Genomic DNA, 21113 nt, shown 5'->3' with positions numbered 1-21113 from the left:
GGCATTGTAAAGGACGGTAGATGATTGGTTCCCAATGTGTTAAATTTCCTTATATAAGATAAGGTAAGGTACAAATCCCGCCCTATCCGAATAAGAGATGCATCTGTTGTGACGATCTTGGCATCCACATCTAGACCGCAATGTGCTACGTTCTCGTGCGTCGATTTTTTTTTTTTTTTTTCGGCGGATATAACAAACCACAAATAATGTCTTGGACAAAGCTTGCTAGTTAGTTTCATCCTCATTATTGTTTTTTGTAACCGCCGCACAATCATTCCCCTTAGTGTACTGTTTAGTTGGACTAGGAGGATTTGCTGACAGTCCTTGATTATCCCCTTTGCCATGCTTGGCATTTCAGGGGCCTTTTTCCCTCGCTTGACCTATTCGGGCTTATCATGGGCCATCGAAGGGTCCTCATCTGGATGGTCTGATGGAGATGAGCCACTGTTGTAATAATTTGATTTGCATAGATTTGCACAGCCTAGACGCATCTTTCGACCAGCTGAAAATGGCAGGTTTCTATTATTTCCCCCCCGTCTAATTCCCACCACTGGAAGCTCGGTGCATGTTACCCCATACCAGTTAATTGGTACTTGATGCCTGGTTTGGGATTTAATTTACACAATGTCTTTGTTCTTGGCACCAAGCGTGACGCAGGAAATAATAATAAGAGACATCCTTCTCTTTTTTTTCTCACCCGCGTAATTTTCAGTGTTCCTATTCCCCTTCTCTGTGTGGCCTGGGCATGCTATTTGAAAACCGTCGCCCGCAAATGGGCAGTTGACGTTTCTATCCATGGGAGAATTATCGGCTGTCAGATCGTCAACGAACGAATACTCGGGATGGGACGAGGAACGAACCGAATTTCTACGCGCGCAACCTAAGTCCACACCGAAAATGGGGTTAGATCGCGAATGGTGGATGCGCCATATCGACCGCCACCTATTAATGAAGAAATTCGATTTTAGGAGGTTATTAATCGCGTTTATCGCTATCGTCGGTTTATCCATTGTGGTTTTCGAAGTCACCCATCACGATTTATACAGACTTGCACCTTTCCAACGCCCAAGCGCAGATATTGGCACACCTGGACAATGTACAACATGGCCTGTTGACCGAGAGGGCCAGTATACTCCACTTCGTGCGCTTTCTAATGGAACGGCGCCGAAATTAAAGTCCCATGCCCCTAAGACTGGCTGGAAGAAGCCCACTGGTATCAGAATTGTCGCATTGGTATTCTATGGTCGAAAGAGGACAGTCGATTTTCTAGACTGCTACCTGCAACAGAATTTAGTCACAAATGGCGGATATCTCGACGAAATTCGATTTATGGTCCACACGAATAAGGAAGAAGATTTGAAGTACCTGGAAGAATTGGTTGCGCAGAGGGAGGAACATTACCACATTGTACAAGGCGGCGAATGCGAAGGATCGAGTTACGGTTGCATTTGGGACTCGGTCGTAGAAGAAAATACTATATACGTAAAGATCGACGATGATATCGTAAGTCACTATTGCCGTATTCAGCGCATTTTTCTCATGGGCTCGTTCTGACATACTGCGTTCCAGGTTTTTATTCATCCAGATGCAATTCCTCAGTTGGTTCATACCAGGATCGCAACACCCCACCCATTCGCCGTCTCAGCGAATTTGGTCAACAGTCCTTTAACGGGTTACGAGCACTTCCAGTTAGTATCCTCACTATTTCGTTTCTGTTTTAAGATGCTAACATTCCAATAGCGTTGGCGCCATTCACGCCTTCCGACCCGATCCTAGAGAGAAACCGTCGCACTTTGCCGCCGAATCATGGCGACCCTCGGAGAAGGATCTTTTCCCATCGTCTGACCTACCGGAACTCAACATCAGTGACGTCGACAGCATTGATCTAGATGCTGAAATATTCCCCAATCGCTCCTATTATGGCCACCCGTTCTTGTTGCTCTCCAACGATAATTTCGACTTGATGAAGACACCAATGGGTCTCAACTATCTCCGCGGTGGTGACAAGGGTGTCGAATCCATGTACGAGGCAGCATGGAAGTCATGGGCTATTGCTAGCCAGCAGCAATACTCGCTCCTAAAGAACCTTGAGGATAATGCCATATCGCGCTACTTCTTCGGCTCCCCGATGGAATTCACGGGCCCTAAGAACACGTCCACAGTCGCTCTGAAACACTACCAGGCGCAAGGTAAGAACGGCCCTGGAGCTGAGCAGCTGTACAATACCCAGTACAAACGCTACAACCTGAACTTCGTGGCGCTATGGGGTCATGATATCAAGGCCGCGCTACCAATCGCTGAGGATGACGAGCAAGACATCACAGTGACGATCCCAAAACGAACAAGGCGCCCGTTTGTAATTGATACCCGGAGTGTAGTCGGCCACTTGAGCTTCTATCCGCAGCACGAGGGAGTGCGTGAGACGGATTTGTTGGATCGGTGGAGGGCGTTTGCAAACGATATGATTTGCTCGCCGCGGAATCAAAAGACGCCATTTGATGTTAGATGTCCTGGGTTCTAGAGAACTTAAAGGAGTAGGGCGTTAGGGGGGGGAGAAAGGTAATAGAAAGGAAAATGTTAATAAATGCCCAATTGAAACGCGTAATGATTTGAATGATGTTAAGTAGTGATGACGTACCTTGATTTCTGTATCCCTTATCGGTGTACGAGTATAAGGTGGGGGGTATACGATATGGTAGGGAATGTACACTACGGGCATGTCTCCGATAAAGAACCTTCCCATCAACATTCCTTCCCTAAATTGTATAACAGAAACCTTAACAGTGTCATGAGGCTATTCCTACATTAGCTTTAAATTTAGTCCAATTTCGGCCCGCTCCTAGCTCATCGCATCATTCTAACTTATAGCACGTACAAATTAGCACACTAACTACTTGCACATACGAGACATGCGGTAAACGATTAGAGTAAGATATATGGAAGTAGCGACCGAGGCGCTGTAATATAACTTTAGGTATGTTATGACTTGTTTCAACCTGAAGTTTCTCATGAACTTTAGATCATACTATTTTCGTTACCTACGTAAAAATATCACATTTTAGCTCAGTATGTATTCACATACAGACACCACATTTGCTTTGGAAGCAGAGACATTCTGGAATAATACCTTTGTTGCTTAAGTAGTATACTAATCTAAACAGACGCTAACCATTGCCCCTAACGCCGTCCAAAATGAATCCGTTTACGTTACGGAGTAAAACTATATTAACCTACTCATCTACGCGGGATATCTCCCCCTACGAGTTTAGGTAGGTGGCAGGGCGTATACAGTACCTACTCTCTTAAGTACGGTAACCACCTAAAAATAGTTCACCATCCCAGCCCAGTTATCTCCTGACCAGCTAGGAGAACCAATATTCGTACCATGCGAAGGGCTGGTAGGAGCCTCTTCCGAGGGCTGCCCGATTTGGGGATGAAAGACTGTTGGAGATGGTGAACCCACGTTCTGGTCTCCATCCGTCGGATGGTAGTATCCTGCTTGCGGTTGTTCTAGAGGTCCTGGAGGCGGTGGTGCCCCATACGTCCGGGAAACATTCGGAATCAACGCCTGATCCCCAGGGTCACTAAATTTCAGCATTCCATGTGCCGCCAATTCCACTGCCGTCGGCTGCTTCAGCAAGTCAAGCGGATTTACTTCTTGTTGTTGTTGTTGAACAGGCGCTTGAGCCGCTCCATCAGTCCCGCCCATCTGGACGTCATTGTCCTGTTCCGAAACCCATAGGCGGGGATCGAGTAACTCAGGGTCAGTGAATTGAAGTTGAGGATCAATCGGGGCAAAATACACAGGAGATTTTGCTCTTGGAGGCCCATGGTTCCCATAATCGGCAGGTTGGGGGGTGATAGAACCGGCAGTGGATTGAGGGGAGGGCACATTCAAATTCTGGGGACTGTTTGGGAGGATATTCTGAAAACCGCCCTGAAGAGTACCAGGTTGGAGGGACTGAAGATTCTGATTCTGGGGGGTGCCCTGGGTAATATTCTGAGGACCGCCCTGATATTGAGGGATACCTTGAGGAACGTTGTGAGGACTGTTCTGACTCTGAGGGATGCCTTGGGGGGGATTCTGTGGACCGCCCTGAAGAATACCCTGGTTCGGAAATGGTGCTGGCTGTACCAACTCCTGTCCAAGTAAATTAAGGTACTGGAGATGGTAGCCTTCTGGCATCAACGGTCGAGGAGCTTTTGCCCCGGGGGGGTCATTAACTCCATTTGGTCCATAACCAAGCTTCATATAATAGAGGGGCCCATCCTCGCCCGGTACACCCCGAAAGAAGCAGTTCTTGCCCTCTCCTTCACAAGGCTCATTGTTCATGACACAACTATCGCACGGCCTCTTTCTGTCACAATTTCTGCCCTTTAAAGTGCAGTTGGCGCACTTTGAGGGTATTTCATCGGGGAACTTACGCTTTTCCTGACGTGAGTTAAGTATCTTCCGATCGTTACCCGTTCCGAAGACGCAAACCAATCCCCATCTCGAACAACGGGTACAGCTTAGAGGGGGGTTCGAATTCGGTTGGGCATTACACAATCTCGAAGTTCCCTTTAATAAGTGCCTGTCGCAACGATTATGACACGTTAGGCATACTGCTGGCTCTTGAGGGACTATAGCGGCAGCCGAAGAATTCCCTTTGGGTGGAGCTTTTTTAGAACGTTCCCGTGGGGGACTTGCGCTTCGGGGCCTTTGAGGATAAAACTTGTCGACTTGGTTAGGCTGTTTTTCAACCTGGTGCGGCGGACGGCCGCTCTGGAATGCAAGGTTCTTCGTTAACGTATGATGGCTTACTTGCCCCAGACTGCTATCAACGAATCTGATGTCACTTCCGCCTATCGTGCACTGGTAACCTACAGCTACGCATTGTTGACAAGTGTAGAGCCTACCAGGCCCTGCCGAGCGCCAGGAACATTGGTGGATGCCCGAATTCGCACATTGATCGCAGCATAGGGGCTGGGTCAACCCGTCCGGTCTTGGTTGTAAGCGCGTGCTTCCCCATTTACACTCTACGTCGAGCTTTCGACAAGCGGTGCAGCCCATACCTGGTGGAACCGAGGGGTTGGCGTCACAGGCATGACCCCATTGGGTACAACTCGAGCATTTTATAATTTGGTTGCCCTGGATATCATGCGTCTTTGGTTTCATTCCTCTAGGCCATCGCACAGCGTCTTGACCCCGGATATCATCATCATCGTCATCATCGTCGTCGTCGTCATCGTCGGGGGCCGGTGGGCCTGGTTGTTGTGCGGGTTGGTGCGGATATCCGATAGGTCCCTGCTGCTGGAAAGGCGGTTGTTGCGGGGCGGCTGGTTGCTGTGGTGGCATCCATGGCTGTTGCGGTATGAAACCTGGCTGCTGTGCCGGCTGCTGTGGTGGGAATCCTTGCTGTTGGATATTTAGTTGTTGCTGTTGGGGATTTAGCCATGGTTGAAGAATCTGCTGTTGGTATTGCTGAGCAATACCTGGTTGCTGCGGTTGAAAAGGGGGATACTGCTGGAAACCTGGCTGTTGTTGTTGTTGTTGCTGCTGCTGCTGTTGTATCCGTTGCTGTAGCTCCTCTCGTTGTTGCTCCTCTTGCAGTTGTTGTTGTTGTAGCTGCTGCTGTTGTTGCTGTTGATAATCTGGGATGACCTGTTGTGGTGGAGTGGCTGGATTTGGATATTGTTGAGCAGGGTTTAGGTGCTGCTGCTGTGGAGTGCCTGGTGGCTGCGGCCCAAGGGATTGTAGACTCGGGAAGGGCGCCGATGACGGAGCTGGGCGGATGGGCTTACGGGGTTGGAATGGGCTTTGCGGTGCACCGAATATACCTAAAGCGCGAGACCCTGGTGTATATGACAAACGAGGAGGAGAAACAAACGTGTATTGAGTCTTCGAATTTGGGCCTAGCGAAGTTACGCCACTGTATCCCGTTGCCGGATTGATCTTGAGCTCGGTGTTAGGGTCATCAACGTGTATGGGCGTAGCAGTGTGCTTAGTACAATAAGAATGTGCCTTTCCACATGGTACACATTGTTGGCCCGCTGTCCAAGTGCATGGATACTCTCTGACTAAGCAGTAATCGCATGCAGGGCTGTCCGGGGCGAATGCGTCACGCCACATGTAGAATTGATTCATCCGACCAAAGTGAGTAAAGTGATCCCAGACAACTCTCGGATTGTATTCCTCCTCTTGCGGATTGAACACGGGCTGTCGATACCAATGAGGAACTTGTGACATTTTGCCAGTCTTGTGGTTGAAGAATCTGTAGATATCTGTCGATAGCTTCCTAAGTAGGTATGTAAGTTGAGTTTACAACGAAAAGTTCTGATAGTCTAAAGAGTATAAGTCTGTTTAATCGAGTAAGTGTAGCTTAACGAATGTTAGAGTCTGTGATGAGCTTTCCAGGCATGCCAGCGGGACACTAGTAGCAATATATACCCAGGTATACATGTCGAGATAAGTGCATACAACAATTTTGTTTTCTACTATGATTATTGTTATTACACAAGTTAAAGTGCCTCCAGATGAAACTGTTTTGCCTTGGGTTCTGGTTGTAAGGCATTGTTCTGTAGGGATCGTATTGCCACGGTGATGAGGGCAGGCAAGCGCCTATTTGCGAACTTAGTAGGAGTTCAGGTAGGTTAAATGTAGTGATGACTTAGCTGGAAAGGAGTCGTTTGGGCATAAAACGCTGTTGAAATTAGGACATTCACTATCTCATGGGACTCTGCGGGAGGCTTGAAGAACTTGGTATATTAGGTAAGTTAGGAGGTAGGTAAATTCCTGGATAGCTGCTATGTTAATCCTCCTCTCACTCTTGCCTGGATAATCACCAATTTATGGGAATTAGGATGGTATCCGGATATCTCAACAGATATGGGGTTATATATACCAGCAGGAGGAGCAACGGTTTCTCCGCGAAGACGACACTGGTATAAGGGGTTCTAAACAAGCCCTTTCAGATGCGAGGGTATCTTTGTTTGATAACCGATATTGTAGCTCGTTACAATCACATCGTAGTCGTGTTACACCACTATGCTGAGCTGAGCTGGACAAAATTTACTCTAACTACTACGTTCATTAGCCATATTCCAACACCGGAGGAATTGATTATGACAAACACATTGTGGAAGTATTGGACACAAGCATTCTTGAACTGAAAGAACTCGTACCTGGGGACAAACAAGATTATTAACCTATTTACGATTAGCACTAAAATGCTACGCAGAGTACAAGTAAATCCAGAAGGCTGTGCTCAATTATCCATATATCGATCGAATCACCATTCAGTACTGACATTTCATCATGGACCAAATCCCGAGTCCCAATTTCGAATCGAGGGCAATCCACTTTCACAAAAAAGATAATTTCGAGTCCGGATCATTTGAACTGACTGACGCCTGAACTTGAGAGGGGGAATCTATGACATCAAACCACTGTAGAAAAAAAAAAACGAGCAAAAAAAAAGTAAGTGAAGAACATTACAAGTAGTGAAAATGACCAATAGGAGAGATCGATCGCCTTCCACATCGTCTCCGATGATCTAGACCTGGGAAGGTCCACGCAAAGTATTCTGTAATCTTAAAAAACGCATCGTGCCATAAATTCGCATAGACAGTGTTGTCTCTTCTCGAGCGGGTAGCACATTAAGCCACTCGATCTTGTCCTTTTATCCCTTTTTCAGATGCTGATGTGGTTTTACTCGGTCTCATAGCGAGATTTGTAAAGACCCTGGACTCCCATTACCATGCAACAATTTTGCTTCGATTGGACCGACATGTATGTTGCGAACCCGCCAAGATCGTTCATCGCGTTTATGTTGGATGCACACTCTCACATACACTCCCTCCCTCCCTTATACGTGTCGGCGGATAAAGAGTCCATATCTTCATATGCTTTTCTCAAATAACCACCAAACTCGTTTCACTCCCGTGCCATCTTCGTCGGAATCAATCATAGGACTACACATTTGGCGCAGCAACCGGCTTCGGATTCGCCCTCACTCATTTCTATCTTGCCACTAGGACCATGCGGACCGCCATTGCCACCACCACCTGTCGGTAGACCTGACATGTTACGGTTGTAGTGTCGGATTTCTCGGACTAGATCGAAAAATGCCTTGTCGACGTTCGTTCGGGACTTAGCTGATGTCTCAACAAAGGGACATCCAAACTGCTTCGCCAACGCCTCGCCGTCTGAAATACGCGTCAATAAGATAGAAGTAGGGCCAAAATAACGAAATAAACGTACCTTGTCGGGGGACCTCTCGTTCGCTCTCCAAATCGCACTTGTTACCAACCACAACCATCGGGAAATAATCTGTCGGGTCCTTGTCCTTGACTCTGAGAATCTGTTGTTGGAAAGTACGGATTTCCTCGAAACTTTGATCGGAAGTGATAGAGTAAACTAGGAGAAATCCTTCGCCGGTACGCATGTATTGTTCCCTCATCGCTGAATATTCCTCCTGACCTGCTGTATCGAGTACATCGAGTAGAGCAACCTCATCGTCGATCACACACTGCTTACGGTATGAATCTAGGGAGATAATGTCAACTCAAGACGAACACGACGAGATTGGGGAGGCAATGTCGGTTACTGTCGATTTAACGCACCTTCAATGGTAGGATCATATTCATCGACGAAATGACTTTGTATCAATTGAATGGTCAAACAAGACTTTCCGACACCTCCACCGCCGACTACTACCAACTTGTATTCTCGTAGAAACTGTAGGGATGACATGTGAGCAATTGAAGTCGAGACGGCGTGTCCATGGAGTTGCGCGCGAGATGCGGGCGCATGAGACACGTACCTTTGATGCCATTGTGTGTTCGCCAATTGGCAGCGATATGCCTTTTTTTCTTCTTTTGCTACTGAAGGACCGGACTGGTGTGAATGGAAGAGGGAATTTCGGCCAAAGCGCAGAGTCAAATGGGAGTGGTAGGCTTTGGTACAAGCGCAACAACAAAGTTCAGATTATTCTAAACGGGCGGACAAAGGGAGCGAGTTCTCGGTCGTCACGGATTCGGCGTAAATCTTAAGGGACGGACCAAGTAAAAGATGGATTTTGACGGTAATATGTGGAGAGGTAGTTCTGATTATTCTGGCTGGGGTCGCCGGTGATTGACGGACTTTGGTTGCAAGATAGTTTAAAAAAGGAAAATCCGCCGTAGACCGGCAAAGAAAGAAGAAGTGATTGATTACAAGAGCAAGAATAGTAGGTAGGGAGGGAGGGGATTGGACGAGGAGGGGGATCCTGAATTTTTTGATCTTGGTGGTACAAAGAAAAAAAAAAATAAGAGTAGAAGAAAGGATAAAGTGAGAGAAAAGATGGATAATTCTTCTTCGTCGTGTACGTACGTGGGTGTGTGTTGTACAGTTACCGCCGTGGGACGACACTGGGAAGACGCAGTTGTAGCAGTGACGGCGAGTGACGAGCGAAAGAAGGAGGCTTGAAGGCGTTGAAGGGGGTGAGTTGATTCACTAAGGAACTAAAGGAACTAGGAACTAGGGAACTAAGGAGAGAACCAAAGTAAAGAGCAAGTGCAAGTGTAAGGAAAGATGGATTGTGGAATTGTGGATTCCCACTTGCACCTGGACACTTCTTTCCCTTCTTCTTTTTCGGGCGCTTGCTTGCTTTGGTTCCTTGGCCACACAAGGCAAAGGGGAGGGTGGTCACCTACCTTACCTAAGGCCTATGGTAATTGGAGAGAAGGTACCTTCTTGCTACATGAACCTTGACCATGACCTACCTATTTACATGTACCCACATATGTACCTAGGTATGCACCCCTTGTCCACTATATCTATCTTACATGTAATGTACTTAGAACGCTTCAGCACGTCCTTCCTACCGGGCTTTGAAGGAATAAAAGAACCGTATGTGAGAGGTATGTACGGTACAATTATTGGTGGTGGGGCCGAGTAAAAAGGAGCATCACGGACTAGAAGGGATATTGATTAGCATTGCCTGTTAGACTTCTCATACGATTTTGTCGCTTTGATTAACAAGCACAGACCACTACATCACTCAATTCGTAGGTAGATGGTCTCTTTTAATTCGAAGAAGTGGGTGACGCTAGGCTAAAATAGGAGACCGCCGCTAGCCTCTTAGAGGTACATTAGGTATACCGCTAGTAGGATGGGGCTAAGTAGCGCCTGTCTACTACCTCCCCTGCCTACTTAGGTATGTACCTATTCTACTCTGTGCATTGCTCTGATTGAAAGTAATATAGGTCAGGTACCTTCGGTATGAGCTAATAGTGTTGGCTGGGAGGACGGAGTATGACAATCAGTGTTGAAATTGTACCTAATCGAATATAATAAAATATGGATTTTCAATGGGGTTACGTAGTATCTGTTTGCGCGGATGTCGATGCTAAATTTTAAGACTTATCAAAAGAAAAAGGTACATACGATGCTCTATAAAAGATACATGCAAGATGGCCCGTGTGTGGGCATTATCCTGTGTGTCTTGCGTCAGCTTCGCATCGATTGATCGAGGAATGATGCTATGAAAGTTTAAAAAGTTACCTACAGGCTGCAGCTCTTCTCTTTTTTATCAATCAATCCCGCTATCCCCGTTCCTCACACAGCTACATTGCACATTACACACAACTTACCAACTATCTGGTTCCTTGGCTGTAAGCATTGATTTGTGGTATATATCACAATCTCTAATGATACACATAATGGATACTTTTGGTACACTATTATGGGGATAAATGGGGGATTTTGAGGCGACATGGGGAGCTCGGGAAATGAGGAGAATCTCTTCTTAAGAAGCGCTTCGACATCCACTAAAGATACATGTACATACTGTACCTGAGAGAGAAGATTGATTAGAATTCAAAGTTACATCTTTAATCAGGGGCTAATTTCATATTAGCAACGCTAGAACCACCAGGTACACCTAAAATTCAGTCCATTTTACTCTATCTTACTCGCTATAAACTTTCTATTAATCCTCCATTTTCATGCCAATCTCTCACTTATCCACTCAATACCTTGGCCTATGATCTTTTGTTTGCGAGCTCTTATACCTATAATAATACCTAGGTATTATCTCAACCGTTGATCGAAAGGCGTCTCGATTCTAAGCCAATTAGATTATTGAACTCTGATATTCCTTTTACTGTTTAGCGCTCCTTCGAATAGATCGATGTGAGTGACAATACGCATGGTTTACAGCTCTTCACATCCTATATGCACCTAGATAGATACCTAGGTAGCTCACAAGGGAAAGAATTGACTATCTCCCGCTCGTACATACAAATAGTACATACGTCACAGTAACGCGAACAGGAGCTGTGATTGCTTCTTCTGCTCGAACTAACTACACCGTTCGTTCACTCCCCAGATAGCTTCGTGGGGGGAAAGGGAAGAGTACCGTTCATATCGCACTAGTAGTATTGACAGCCCCAGAAAAATTCAACAGCCAGCCACCAACCCTTTCGTTCGTACCCCACCAACGATACCACCTCGAGCGGTGAACCGACTGGGAATGTCGAGCACTTCTAGCCCATCATATTCCGACCAAGACGCGACCAAGATGAGTGTGCCTTGCTAACTTCCCCATTGATCAGCATCCTACATATACTACAGGCATCTCTTGCATCCAAGGACTCTCACTGGACCAGAGTTAGTCGCTCCGGTCTTACTAACGTTGATTGGGATATTCAATAAAGATAAAGAGAGGCTGCGGAATCCTACCGGGGGGAGGTACAAAAATTCGACAACAATTAACCACCCTTGGCGTCCCATCGTCTTGTTTTCCCGCCTCAGTTTATCTTTCCTGTTGAAAAGTAATAGTAAATGCTTAATGATCTCAGCGGCTTTTTACCAATACACATTAACACCGATTATGAACGCCCTGTTCTAATAGTGCCATTCGGTAAACGCCGAGCGGATTGGATAGGCGGTATTGGGATGGATTGTGTATGTGTATGTACTTACTAAAAAGGAATATGGAAACAGAAAACCGTTTCAATCCAATAGGGCCGATCAATGTGACGCGGATCTGGTTTTTAAAATAAGTTTCATTTCGTCTTCCCAAGAAACAGCCTCATATCAATGTACATCTTATAAGTCTATCAGCCGTCAATGGTTATAAACAATCGTGTTGGAGTGTCTTGTATAGGTACCTCGGTACTTGGATATACACCCCCTAAATCAATTCAGCAAGTCTCATTCTTGTACCTCGCTTCCTCGTGATGGATTGCTCTACTCAGACCTAGAGGAGCCGTATTAAACTTTTCTAGAAGCCTGACGGAACCTTAAAATCTCCGCCCCTAAGCTATTATGGTATATATTCCCATGTATACTATGTACCTATTATGTATGCGTATCTACATGTAACTACTATAGTATGCATGTGGGTGTCATGAAGCATGATCCTCTAACCGGAATTGTCGAGAAACGCCTTTTCCTACCCCAGCAGGGATATCTAACCCCGCGAACACAGAAATAGCTCGCTCTTCTTGTAGTGAAGGGGGAAAGATCTCATGATTCCAACTCAATGTTTATCAGATACCTACTCAAGTATCCGGGTAGTTATTACTAATAACGTGTTTGATATTCTTCGGAGAAACATCAAAATTCTCATTTGCTCGGATTTGTACGCGTGCCACTCTACGTATTTAAGTCTATTGACAATTGCAGATGCTAAATCCTATGATTTGTACATCGCTTAATGAGTTCATTTTGGCCAATAGCCCCCTCAAACCGGAAGCGGTCCGAGTAAGGGATAATTAGTTAGGGAAGCTATTCGCGGGGAGAGGGAGCCTAGACAAAAATCGCCGAGCTAGCTGCACGACCACCGAAGATCATGCTAATACCTTCTCCATCCATGAACGCAACGCGGGGGGATATGCCGAAATATCAAATGCTCCGTATATGTTCATCCTGGCTCACAGTAAATAATCGAGCCACTGCTAGGATGCTGCCTCGGGTTCATCATCATCCTCTCCTTCCACGTGAATTCGCCTTCCCTTGACATTCGTAACCACCTCCGGAACAAGGCTCTCGAGGTAATCTCTATCCCTTCCGACTAGAGTGATGGTGTTATTCTTCTTGCCCCATCGAGGATAACTTCCGACTTTCACACCCTTGGCTGCGACCTTGCCCGCTAGTTCGGTGAGATAATCGGCGACGGCGCTCTCAGGCAACGGTGTAGAGATAATAACTCTAGCGATTCCTTTGCCATCCGGGTCTACCAATCTGTCGACTACGAACGGCTTGACGCCTTCAAGGAGGGACTCGACTAGTTCTTGTTAGCAACATTACCTGCCTATAACATCACTGCTGTTAAAACAACTCACATAATTTCGGTACTCCCGGTAGAATGTGGATATTTCCGTTTGCCACGGAGATAGGAACCCAAAGGTCGTCGCGGGTAAATATGACTTGTTTCGATAGTTCGCGAGATTCGTCAATCGGTAACCGAACCATTCGGAGCCGCGCAGTCTTAGCTGGTGAATCGACGTCCCAGCTGAAATTGGGCTGAGCCTTGTTAGGCCTGCTAAGCTTCTTCATCCGTGCATACGCCTCATCGTGCAGTATAAGCTTCAGTCCGAACGCTTTGGCGATAGATTGATAGGTGATGTCATCATGTCTATTTTAGGTGAGCCTCATTATCAGTACGGTGACTTTGTTCACTTACGTCGGTCCTATGCCGCCACTGGTTAGGGGTTGGCTTGTTAGCTTGACTGTATAAAAAGGGTAAAAGAGCGAGCTCTTTGATGTAAGTACCTGGTAACAACAAAGTCGTAGCGATCACTCATCCTACGCACAGCCTCAACAATCTCATCTTCGTCATCTTCGATAACCTCGACTCGCTTCAAATTCTATACAATGTGTAAGCTTTACAACGGGCCATGAGATATAAGAATGATGTGAGCCTTACTATGCCTAGAGAAAAGCACCACTTGGCCATATAAGCCGAGTTGGTCTTTGATGCCATATATTAGTGATATTCGCATTTAGATACGGGATTATATAGGTGCATACATCGGTTGTCTAAATAGAAATTAGCTGAGTGCATCGCGTGACAGCTCTAGACAAGGCGGGGCATGTACCTTCCCTCCAAGCACCTCATCGCCGATAATTAGGCAGGCCGCCGTATGTATAGTCTTCTTGTTATTCTCATCCGCCGAAGCCATGATTCTTGACGAAAGACCGCCGGTCCTAAATCCTGATGTCGCCGTAGCAGATAAACGATTAAAATTGGGTGCGGATCTCGAGAGGTGTCGCGAGATTTGTGATAATCGCGAGATCATGGGAACAACCTTAAGGTATGTACTTAGGTATTATGTAATAGCCTTTTTCCACTTCTCTGCACCGTTAAGGATGACCTGCAGTAGTAAGCAAGATGCAATTCGGCGAGTTTTTCTGAGTGCAATTAAATGCAAAGATCGAATGGTTTTTCGGGGTAGGCAGGTACGAATGAACGGGTTTAACTGAGCGGGCGTCAGGCGTAGGTGTAGGCGTAAGGCGGCCGCCCCTCCTCCATCCGGCGGTCCTTCCTTGGAACTTAGGCGTATTTCTTGGTAGGCAACTGCCCGCCCACCGGTACCTACCTAGGTACGGATCAACCTCGGCATACATAGTAGCCTACTATTGTCTTGGGTGCTTCAATTATTCCCAAAGAACTGTCAGATTTTATGGAAATAGCATCCCTAAAGAACGGGATGGCAATGGTGAATTCGTTATATATAATATGTATCTTGGTATTCCTCGAAACCGTTGGGTGCACCTTAACACTCTAAAGATGCACAGGACGGATCTATAACCTCCGCTGAAGATCTTCTCATCTTTCAGAATCTAGCAGCGTCTATGGCGTCCATTCAGACCTAATCTTCTCCCCTCCAACCTTCACCCAGCCACCACCACCACCAATCTATCTCTACTTCCCCTTCCCCTGCACACCAAACTTCTCCTTAATCTCCTCCTCACTAAACCGCCTCGTGCACCGCTTCAACAGCGCAGCGCGCTGCTCAATCGTCATCGCGATCTGCCGCTCACCAATTGGCACCAAGCACCGCGCCAGGTGTTCGTAGTGATGCATCAGCAGGCGAACGGTGATCTCCAAGTAATCGATATTATGGAAGACGAGTGCGTGCTCTGAGCTGTACGTTTCCTTGTTTGCGAGGAAGTGTACCGGGTGCTCGCGCCAGTGCCGTCGGGGGTTTAGGTGGTGCGAGGTGTGGTACCCGTCGTTGAAGCAGTAGCGGTTGGACTATTTACCGTTAAAAGCAAGTACATGGTGGTTTTGCTTGGGTTGGGGGTAAGGGTGGCACTTACGGGAACGTCAATGAGGGTGATACTAGACCGGTAATCGGAATCCGGCTCATCGGCGTCGACAAGAGCGTGTTGTCCCCAGTTTCCGACCATCAAACCGGCACGCAGTAACATGAGCGGGAGCAAGAAAACGAAGAACGTCGGGCGAGCATTAATACGGAATAAAGTCAACAGCGTGGCATAAGTGCCCAGCTCCCAAAACGCCGCCTTCAGCGCAAAAGTGGGACGATCCTTGCGCAGGAAGTACAGCGGCAAGTCCAGCCAGACAAGGAAGTAGAAGCGGCCGACATAGTGGAGGAAATGCCAGATGTTATCGCGCTGGTAGCGAACAGTCGACGACAGATCATCGGGTCCGTTGCCCTCGACGTGATGGTGCTTCACGTGGTGGTAATAGTACGAATTCCACGTATGGCCCATTAACGGGTCAGTGATATACGGAAATGCCAAGTCGAATAACCGGATTACGGGGTGTTTGCGGAGTACACCACCGCCGTGGATATGTTGGTGCATCATCAACGTATACGTGCCTACATACCAGAATTGCATTATAGAGTGGGCAATTCCGTGGAACCAATTGAAGCTGTAGAAGAGCCATAGTGCACTGGGGACGGAAGTGGTGAAGTATAGGATTAGGTGAGTGACCATCACCACATCACTACATAATTGTCAGTGAACTTCTCATACGACAGCGTTGAGCTATATCCTCATTATTGGGAATCATGCTGTTTGGAGAGGCAGCTAGGTGAGATGAGTGAATTACGTCATGGCGTACTATGAATGTCTTAGTATATATCGGAGATACGGAAGATGTCTACATAATGTGGAAAGTATCATCATGGCACATACCCTTGGATGTCTTGCAATAGTCTGAGCCCATCTCACATATGGCATCAATATGTACTTGTAAACGACAGGATGCAACCGCGTCGATAGATCTCGAAGGTCTACGGAAACAAAAACGGTCGGTTCGAACTCTTTATTTTCCGGATCATTGACCGCTCTCATGCGCGAGAGGTCTTGTTCATCCCTAGATGCCGAGACATTATGGTTGGCGGCTATAATGAGAAAAATCCTAGTTAACACAAGAGCCCGATCCCGGGGTGGCTCCTTGAGTTCGGCCTCAACTTCCCCGTCCAACGTATTACGGACTTAGTGGACCTACTTCCATTGACAGGCTCTTGGCCGGGCGCGGAGCTTTTCTTTACACCGGAGTTCTTGCCGGAGCTTTTACCGGATGGTTCGTTTTGCTGATATCGCTCAATGTCGTCGGCAAGATTCCGTAGGAGTAGAACGTCGTTCGGAGGTAACTCCGGACTTATAATTATCGAACCCATGATTATCTCGCCCTTTTGGAATGGGCGGTATTAAGAAGAAAAAGGGATTAGGGAGTGAAGGAAAAAGTACTAGGAAATGATGGGTTCTGAAAGGGATAGGGATAAGAAAGAAAAATAAAAATAAAAACTAGTAGGGATCGGTCTAGGCAGGGGGTGCATTAATTAGGTAGAAAAATGCTTCCTACATAGGCCTCAACAATCAAGGATACAAGGGGGAACACCATTAAAAACTCCCTTAATAAGCTATAAGCAGAAGAAATTCTGCTGTGTACGACACACTTTAGCTTCCTTTACGATTCGGATAATGAGAAAACTCTCACATTCTATCAGTAAACATACGATAGGAGTCGTTATCCCCCCCATCGTGGAAAAAAAGAAAAAGAAAAACTGGGCGTCCCATTTTGAAATAACCTGGTTATTCTGGTTCAGGGTCCATTTCAAATTTAGCGCTACAGACGAAGCGGTATTAGCAGTCCACACAAAGACCCTTTTTAAGCTGAGGGCGCACGTTGGTCTACGGCGGCCGGCATGTGGCTCGCTAATTAAAAAATGGTCTAGACTAATAATGGAGTAGGTTAGATTTGCTAGATTTGCTTGATACGACCCTGACCGCTTGAGCCGCAAAAGGAGTCGGTGATAAAAAAGAAGCTGGGCATGTGAGTCGGAGATATCGGTCGTAAATTTGGGCAATGGGGTATTCGATGAAATAGTGAAGGTATTCACAAGTCATAAATGGTATGAAAATGCATATGTAAATGGTGGTAATTCTTTTACTACCAAGTTTCTTCCAATTTCTATTCGGCTATTTCTGTATATCAAGATTGGTATGTAGCTAAAAGCCATCCAACCTCTGTGCAGCCATAAGTTATCGTTTTGTAACTCGCTCGCTAGATGTCGCCCCATGACTGCCCTCGTCCAAAATATAAAACAAACTATTCTCGAAATCATCATCTTTGATTTGCTGGGGGTATCGTTGAGATATGATGCAGCTAGCCTCTTTTTAAAGCCCATCCCATTTTTCCAGGTTGCCGTTAAAAGCCCTATAACCTGTGCTCTGATTTTTTGTTGAAAAATCTGGACCCCAGTTCCAAACGCCTTGGTATTATGCTTGTTGAAAATGTAAACTCCCTTCGCCCACCGACCCAATGCTTGTTGAAAAGTTCAATTGACGCCATTCCCTGTATCATCACTAGGCTTATGCTGCCGAGACTGTTCCGCTCCCGTTGACGGTTGAAACGCCGTTACTCTCCTTATCAATTCCGTTAGATTCATGAATGGGCGTCTTCACAGGTACATCAATGTCCTGAACCGACAACCCATCGAAAAGTTCGAAAATACTCCGCGGCTCGCGGAAGTCATTATTAACTAGGATTCCTATTAGTATGACGTTTGACAATGCTTTAGGAGGAAGCTCACCAATATTGACTAAATACCACTCATTCATGATCTTCTCAATCAAGATGCGACTAGGCGAGTTGGCGTCATGGCAATGGGCCCAGTCCATACCGAGTCTGTATGCCTCATCTTTCCAGGCCAAGAAACTAATGTGCTCGACGATTGTAGGTTGAACGATTTCCTTGCCTGGGAAAACTCCCCATGTAACCGCGTTGGGTCCTTCGGATGGTGTGTTCGTCAAGAATTGACCCGACCGAGTTACTGCGTAGTACGATAGGTCTGGGTTTGCTTCGATTCTTCGAAGAATCTCGGGGAATAACTCGGGGGTAACTAGCAATTCTAGATAGGCCTTCTGGTAGACATATCCATTCGAAGGTCCCCATCCATAAATTGGATGCGTGGACTTGACGCCATCTACAGCCGGCTGAGAGTTAATGGTCAGCAAGCCACGTTGGTTGAGTTTAATCAGGTCGTTTTTAATCGAATTAGACTCGATAGTCAAGGGTGCTTCGCTCCATGGCAATGAAGGAAGGTCGTTCTCCATATATCTAACGAAAAGGGAAGCTATATCCTTTACGGACTTAGGCTCCCCCCATTTCTTGCGGTTAGACTCGTTAGTACCAGTCAGACCGATACCATAAGCATCCAATTCACCGAAGGCAGGAGAACGGGAATCACCCCATCTGCCGTTTGGAAATTCATCCCAGTCTTGAGTTCTTGAAACGTACGACTTGTTGCGATTGCGCCAGAAAATGGGGCGTACGTCTTCCTCGCGTCGTCCGAGAGCAAGAGATTGCTTCCAAGGTAATGCTTGTTTCCGAGGGCGGGTTGTAGTTGGCATCCAATCTAGCTCTTCCAAAACCATGCGCGTCGCTTGAGCTAAGTTCATGGTGTAGAAGTGGAGGTGAACAATACCAGCAGCCATGATCTTCCGACATAGTTCAGCCACCAGTGTCTTGCCGACTTCCCTCACAGCAGCATCGTCGTTCTTAATTGGCTCCAAAGCGGTCATCCATTGTTCGGGTACCTTGCAATTCATATGATTCGCTCGTCGGAGGAAGCTAGCATAGGTCGCAATAGGCATGATTCCAGGCACAATTGGGATAGTGATACCCCTTTCTCGGACCTTTCCTACCCATCGCACAAAGTTATCGGCGTCGTAAAACATCTGGGTTACGATAAAAGTAGCGCCCAAATCAACCTTCTCTTTTAGGTGATCAAGTAAAGAGTCTTCGTCCTTGTTGTCATCGCAGCCCTCGGGATAGCCGGCAACACCAATGTCGAAGTGGTTCCCATATGTCTTTCGGATGTGGGCAACAAGATCTTTCGCATATCGGAATTTTCCATCGGCCGCTACCCATTGCTCCTTTTCTCGTGGCGGGTCACCTCGCAATGCCAAGATGTTGGTGCATCCAGCTTTGTATGCCCTCCTCAGCGCATCGTTGATCTTCTCTTCACCCATATCCGTACACGTCAAATGCATACATGTCTCGAGGCCAAAATAAGCCTGGGCCTGGACGACCATGTCGCAGGTCAGCTCAGCGATTCGTCCTCCAGCACCCCATGTTATGTCGATAAACTTTGGACCAAAATCGTACATACGTTCCATACGGTCGTACAAGTTTTGTACACCTTGGGCCGTTTTCGGAGGGAAGTATTCAAAGGAGAAGGACGGTTGGCCGGTCCTCTCGGCTTCTGCGAGCATCTCGTTGATATGCATTTTGGGCGGTGACGAATACGATTATTGTTTAAGCTAGACGGAACGAGTAGTATGTTGGTACGAAGAAATTACATATGAAAATCTAAGAGAGGAAGGTTAGTTAAGAGGTAAGACATACGTCGCTAAGATATATTTGTATACCAAAATCCCGTTTGGTAGTAAAAAATTAAATGGAACAAATAGTACAAAGCGCAAACTCACCAAGCAATCTTGTACGAAGTAACATAGAAAAAAGACCCTCGGATTGAGAAGTCTATTTGCGAAAGTCCTCGGGCAAAGGATTAGCTGAAACCCAACAACAATATTGTTCCCTCCGACCAAAGATATGAAATATGAAGGGTTGTAAAGCAGGAGAGAGGAGAAAAAAGAAGGAACCCGGAATTTCAATTTCAATCCCTTAGAGCAACTACTCTGTAGGTAGTTCCATTAGGTCTTTTAGCAAGGTTAACAAGGTTCCACTAACGCTACCTCCCGCCCTTCCGAGTCTGGAGCCCCTCTAATTGGTCCAAGCTAGAAAGTCTAACGCCTTTCAGGCATGGCGACCTGCTTGTTGCGGTAAACTGATACTCCGCCGGAGGTATTATATTGTACTTTTATACTGTTAAACTGTTATGTTCTGCGCTATATTGTACATACTTGAACGTTCATCATGCATATGCAGCTTATTGGAGTACCTGTATAATCCTACCTATCAAGTTTAACAATCATATGGACTGTCTGCAGTAATTCGTAGGATATAAGTAGCGTACATAAATGTATGTATTGTCCGAGTGGATGAAGCACTACGTAATGGGCCATGGTCGATTCACTATTGGACCCTGAAGTTCGGGTTGCTACGTACCCAATCCGCATTATATTGGGTTTCCCAGTATAGTGAATTAAATGTACCTTGAGCGTTACGTCTGATAGTAAAAAGCCCTGTCAAAAAAGGCTTCGTTTTATATTAATCACCCGCTAAAATGTAAGTATTTACCAGGCTCTCGGGTACTTTTTTATTTTTTAATGGCTGATTGTTCACCAAACCGCGCGCAATTAGTTACCCCTCACCGTTTACCCCTCCAGATTTTTGAGGCGTATGTACCTGTTGTAACTGTAACCCAAGGTCATCCCCTGTATTTTCGCTCCGATCGGTGTGGGGGTGGTGATCCGCTCACCTTCCGACACCACAGCCAACTGTATGAGTTGTAGCTGAATAAGAATATCAGCTGACAGCCAGTGTCAATGAACCTTCTAAACCAATTATACGCAGATTTTATCGCCGATTTTACATGTACACGCCCAATAATCAAACATGTATGCGCCTTTTCTATGACAACTCTGATAGCCTACCTATGAAGTACTCCATACTTAATGATTCAAGAGATACTCGCGGCTA

At 46.3% G+C, this 21113-nt stretch overlaps 6 protein-coding genes across 6 annotated transcripts; 1 reads left to right on the top strand and 5 right to left on the bottom strand.

The window, feature by feature from the left end:
* The first annotated feature begins 228 nt into the window (after positions 1-228).
* F4822DRAFT_410870 (uncharacterized protein) lies at positions 229-2765 on the top strand. Its single transcript, XM_051458804.1, has 3 exons — positions 229-1503; positions 1570-1688; positions 1741-2765. Exons 1-3 carry the CDS (start codon positions 796-798, stop codon positions 2519-2521), a joined length of 1608 nt encoding a protein of 535 aa, XP_051312439.1. The 5' UTR covers positions 229-795; the 3' UTR covers positions 2522-2765.
* Positions 2766-3115: 350 nt separating this feature from the next.
* F4822DRAFT_323435 (uncharacterized protein) lies at positions 3116-5559 on the bottom strand. Its single transcript, XM_051455503.1, has one exon. The coding sequence runs from the start codon at positions 5336-5338 to the stop codon at positions 3320-3322; it is 2019 nt and encodes a 672-aa protein (XP_051312438.1). The 5' UTR covers positions 5339-5559; the 3' UTR covers positions 3116-3319.
* A 1838-nt stretch (positions 5560-7397) lies between these two features.
* F4822DRAFT_410853 (ras-domain-containing protein) lies at positions 7398-8853 on the bottom strand. Its single transcript, XM_051458803.1, has 4 exons — positions 8805-8853; positions 8605-8719; positions 8243-8527; positions 7398-8187 (listed from the first exon to the last, which is right to left on the bottom strand). Exons 1-4 carry the CDS (start codon positions 8814-8816, stop codon positions 7946-7948), a joined length of 654 nt encoding a protein of 217 aa, XP_051312437.1. The 5' UTR covers positions 8817-8853; the 3' UTR covers positions 7398-7945.
* Positions 8854-12333: 3480 nt separating this feature from the next.
* F4822DRAFT_410846 (molybdopterin binding domain-containing protein) lies at positions 12334-14615 on the bottom strand. Its single transcript, XM_051458802.1, has 7 exons — positions 14068-14615; positions 14000-14008; positions 13896-13940; positions 13742-13836; positions 13653-13670; positions 13312-13604; positions 12334-13253 (listed from the first exon to the last, which is right to left on the bottom strand). The coding sequence occupies exons 1-7, from the start codon at positions 14266-14268 to the stop codon at positions 12925-12927; spliced, it is 990 nt and encodes a 329-aa protein (XP_051312436.1). The 5' UTR covers positions 14269-14615; the 3' UTR covers positions 12334-12924.
* Positions 14616-14642: 27 nt separating this feature from the next.
* Positions 14643-17124, bottom strand: F4822DRAFT_410842 (uncharacterized protein). Its single transcript, XM_051458801.1, has 4 exons — positions 16452-17124; positions 16139-16344; positions 15293-15946; positions 14643-15227 (listed from the first exon to the last, which is right to left on the bottom strand). Exons 1-4 carry the CDS (start codon positions 16621-16623, stop codon positions 14895-14897), a joined length of 1365 nt encoding a protein of 454 aa, XP_051312435.1. The 5' UTR covers positions 16624-17124; the 3' UTR covers positions 14643-14894.
* Positions 17125-17369: 245 nt separating this feature from the next.
* On the bottom strand, positions 17370-20239 carry F4822DRAFT_410837 (methylenetetrahydrofolate reduct). The gene is made up of 3 exons (XM_051458800.1): positions 19940-20239; positions 18040-19820; positions 17370-17988 (listed from the first exon to the last, which is right to left on the bottom strand). Exons 2-3 carry the CDS (start codon positions 19736-19738, stop codon positions 17819-17821), a joined length of 1869 nt encoding a protein of 622 aa, XP_051312434.1. The 5' UTR covers positions 19739-19820; positions 19940-20239; the 3' UTR covers positions 17370-17818.
* Positions 20240-21113: the final 874 nt, after the last annotated feature.

Source organism: Hypoxylon trugodes, assembly GCF_022578975.1.
Source record: "Hypoxylon trugodes strain CBS 135444 unplaced genomic scaffold F4822scaffold_7, whole genome shotgun sequence".
In the NCBI taxonomy this organism is placed as follows: Eukaryota; Fungi; Ascomycota; class Sordariomycetes; order Xylariales; family Hypoxylaceae; genus Hypoxylon; species Hypoxylon trugodes.
Note: the sequence above shows the minus strand (reverse complement) of the source record. Positions and strands in the feature narration are given on the sequence as shown.

Excerpts from the sequence above, each read along its gene's own strand:
- F4822DRAFT_410870 (XM_051458804.1), top strand. The coding sequence starts at position 796 with ATGGGAGAATTATCGGCTGTCAGATCGTCAACGAACGAATACTCGGGA. Across the intron at positions 1,504-1,569 it reads TAAAGATCGACGATGATATC|GTTTTTATTCATCCAGATGC; the intron begins GTAAGTCACTAT and ends ACTGCGTTCCAG. Across the intron at positions 1,689-1,740 it reads ACGGGTTACGAGCACTTCCA|CGTTGGCGCCATTCACGCCT; the intron begins GTTAGTATCCTC and ends ACATTCCAATAG.
- F4822DRAFT_323435 (XM_051455503.1), bottom strand. The coding sequence starts at position 5,338 with ATGCCACCACAGCAACCAGCCGCCCCGCAACAACCGCCTTTCCAGCAG.
- F4822DRAFT_410853 (XM_051458803.1), bottom strand. Across the intron at positions 8,528-8,604 it reads ATATGATCCTACCATTGAAG|ATTCATACCGTAAGCAGTGT; the intron begins GTGCGTTAAATC and ends TTATCTCCCTAG. Across the intron at positions 8,188-8,242 it reads ACGAGAGGTCCCCCGACAAG|ACGGCGAGGCGTTGGCGAAG; the intron begins GTACGTTTATTT and ends CGCGTATTTCAG.
- F4822DRAFT_410846 (XM_051458802.1), bottom strand. The coding sequence starts at position 14,268 with ATGATCTCGCGATTATCACAAATCTCGCGACACCTCTCGAGATCCGCA. Across the intron at positions 13,837-13,895 it reads GGTGCTTTTCTCTAGGCATA|AATTTGAAGCGAGTCGAGGT; the intron begins GTAAGGCTCACA and ends CACATTGTATAG. Across the intron at positions 13,254-13,311 it reads ACCGGGAGTACCGAAATTAT|TCGAGTCCCTCCTTGAAGGC; the intron begins GTGAGTTGTTTT and ends AACAAGAACTAG.
- F4822DRAFT_410842 (XM_051458801.1), bottom strand. The coding sequence starts at position 16,623 with ATGGGTTCGATAATTATAAGTCCGGAGTTACCTCCGAACGACGTTCTA. Across the intron at positions 16,345-16,451 it reads CCAAGAGCCTGTCAATGGAA|CCGCCAACCATAATGTCTCG; the intron begins GTAGGTCCACTA and ends TTCTCATTATAG. Across the intron at positions 15,947-16,138 it reads AGACTATTGCAAGACATCCA|AGTGATGTGGTGATGGTCAC; the intron begins AGGGTATGTGCC and ends TGACAATTATGT.
- F4822DRAFT_410837 (XM_051458800.1), bottom strand. The coding sequence starts at position 19,738 with ATGCATATCAACGAGATGCTCGCAGAAGCCGAGAGGACCGGCCAACCG. Across the intron at positions 17,989-18,039 it reads GTGGTATTTAGTCAATATTG|TTAATAATGACTTCCGCGAG; the intron begins GTGAGCTTCCTC and ends TAGGAATCCTAG.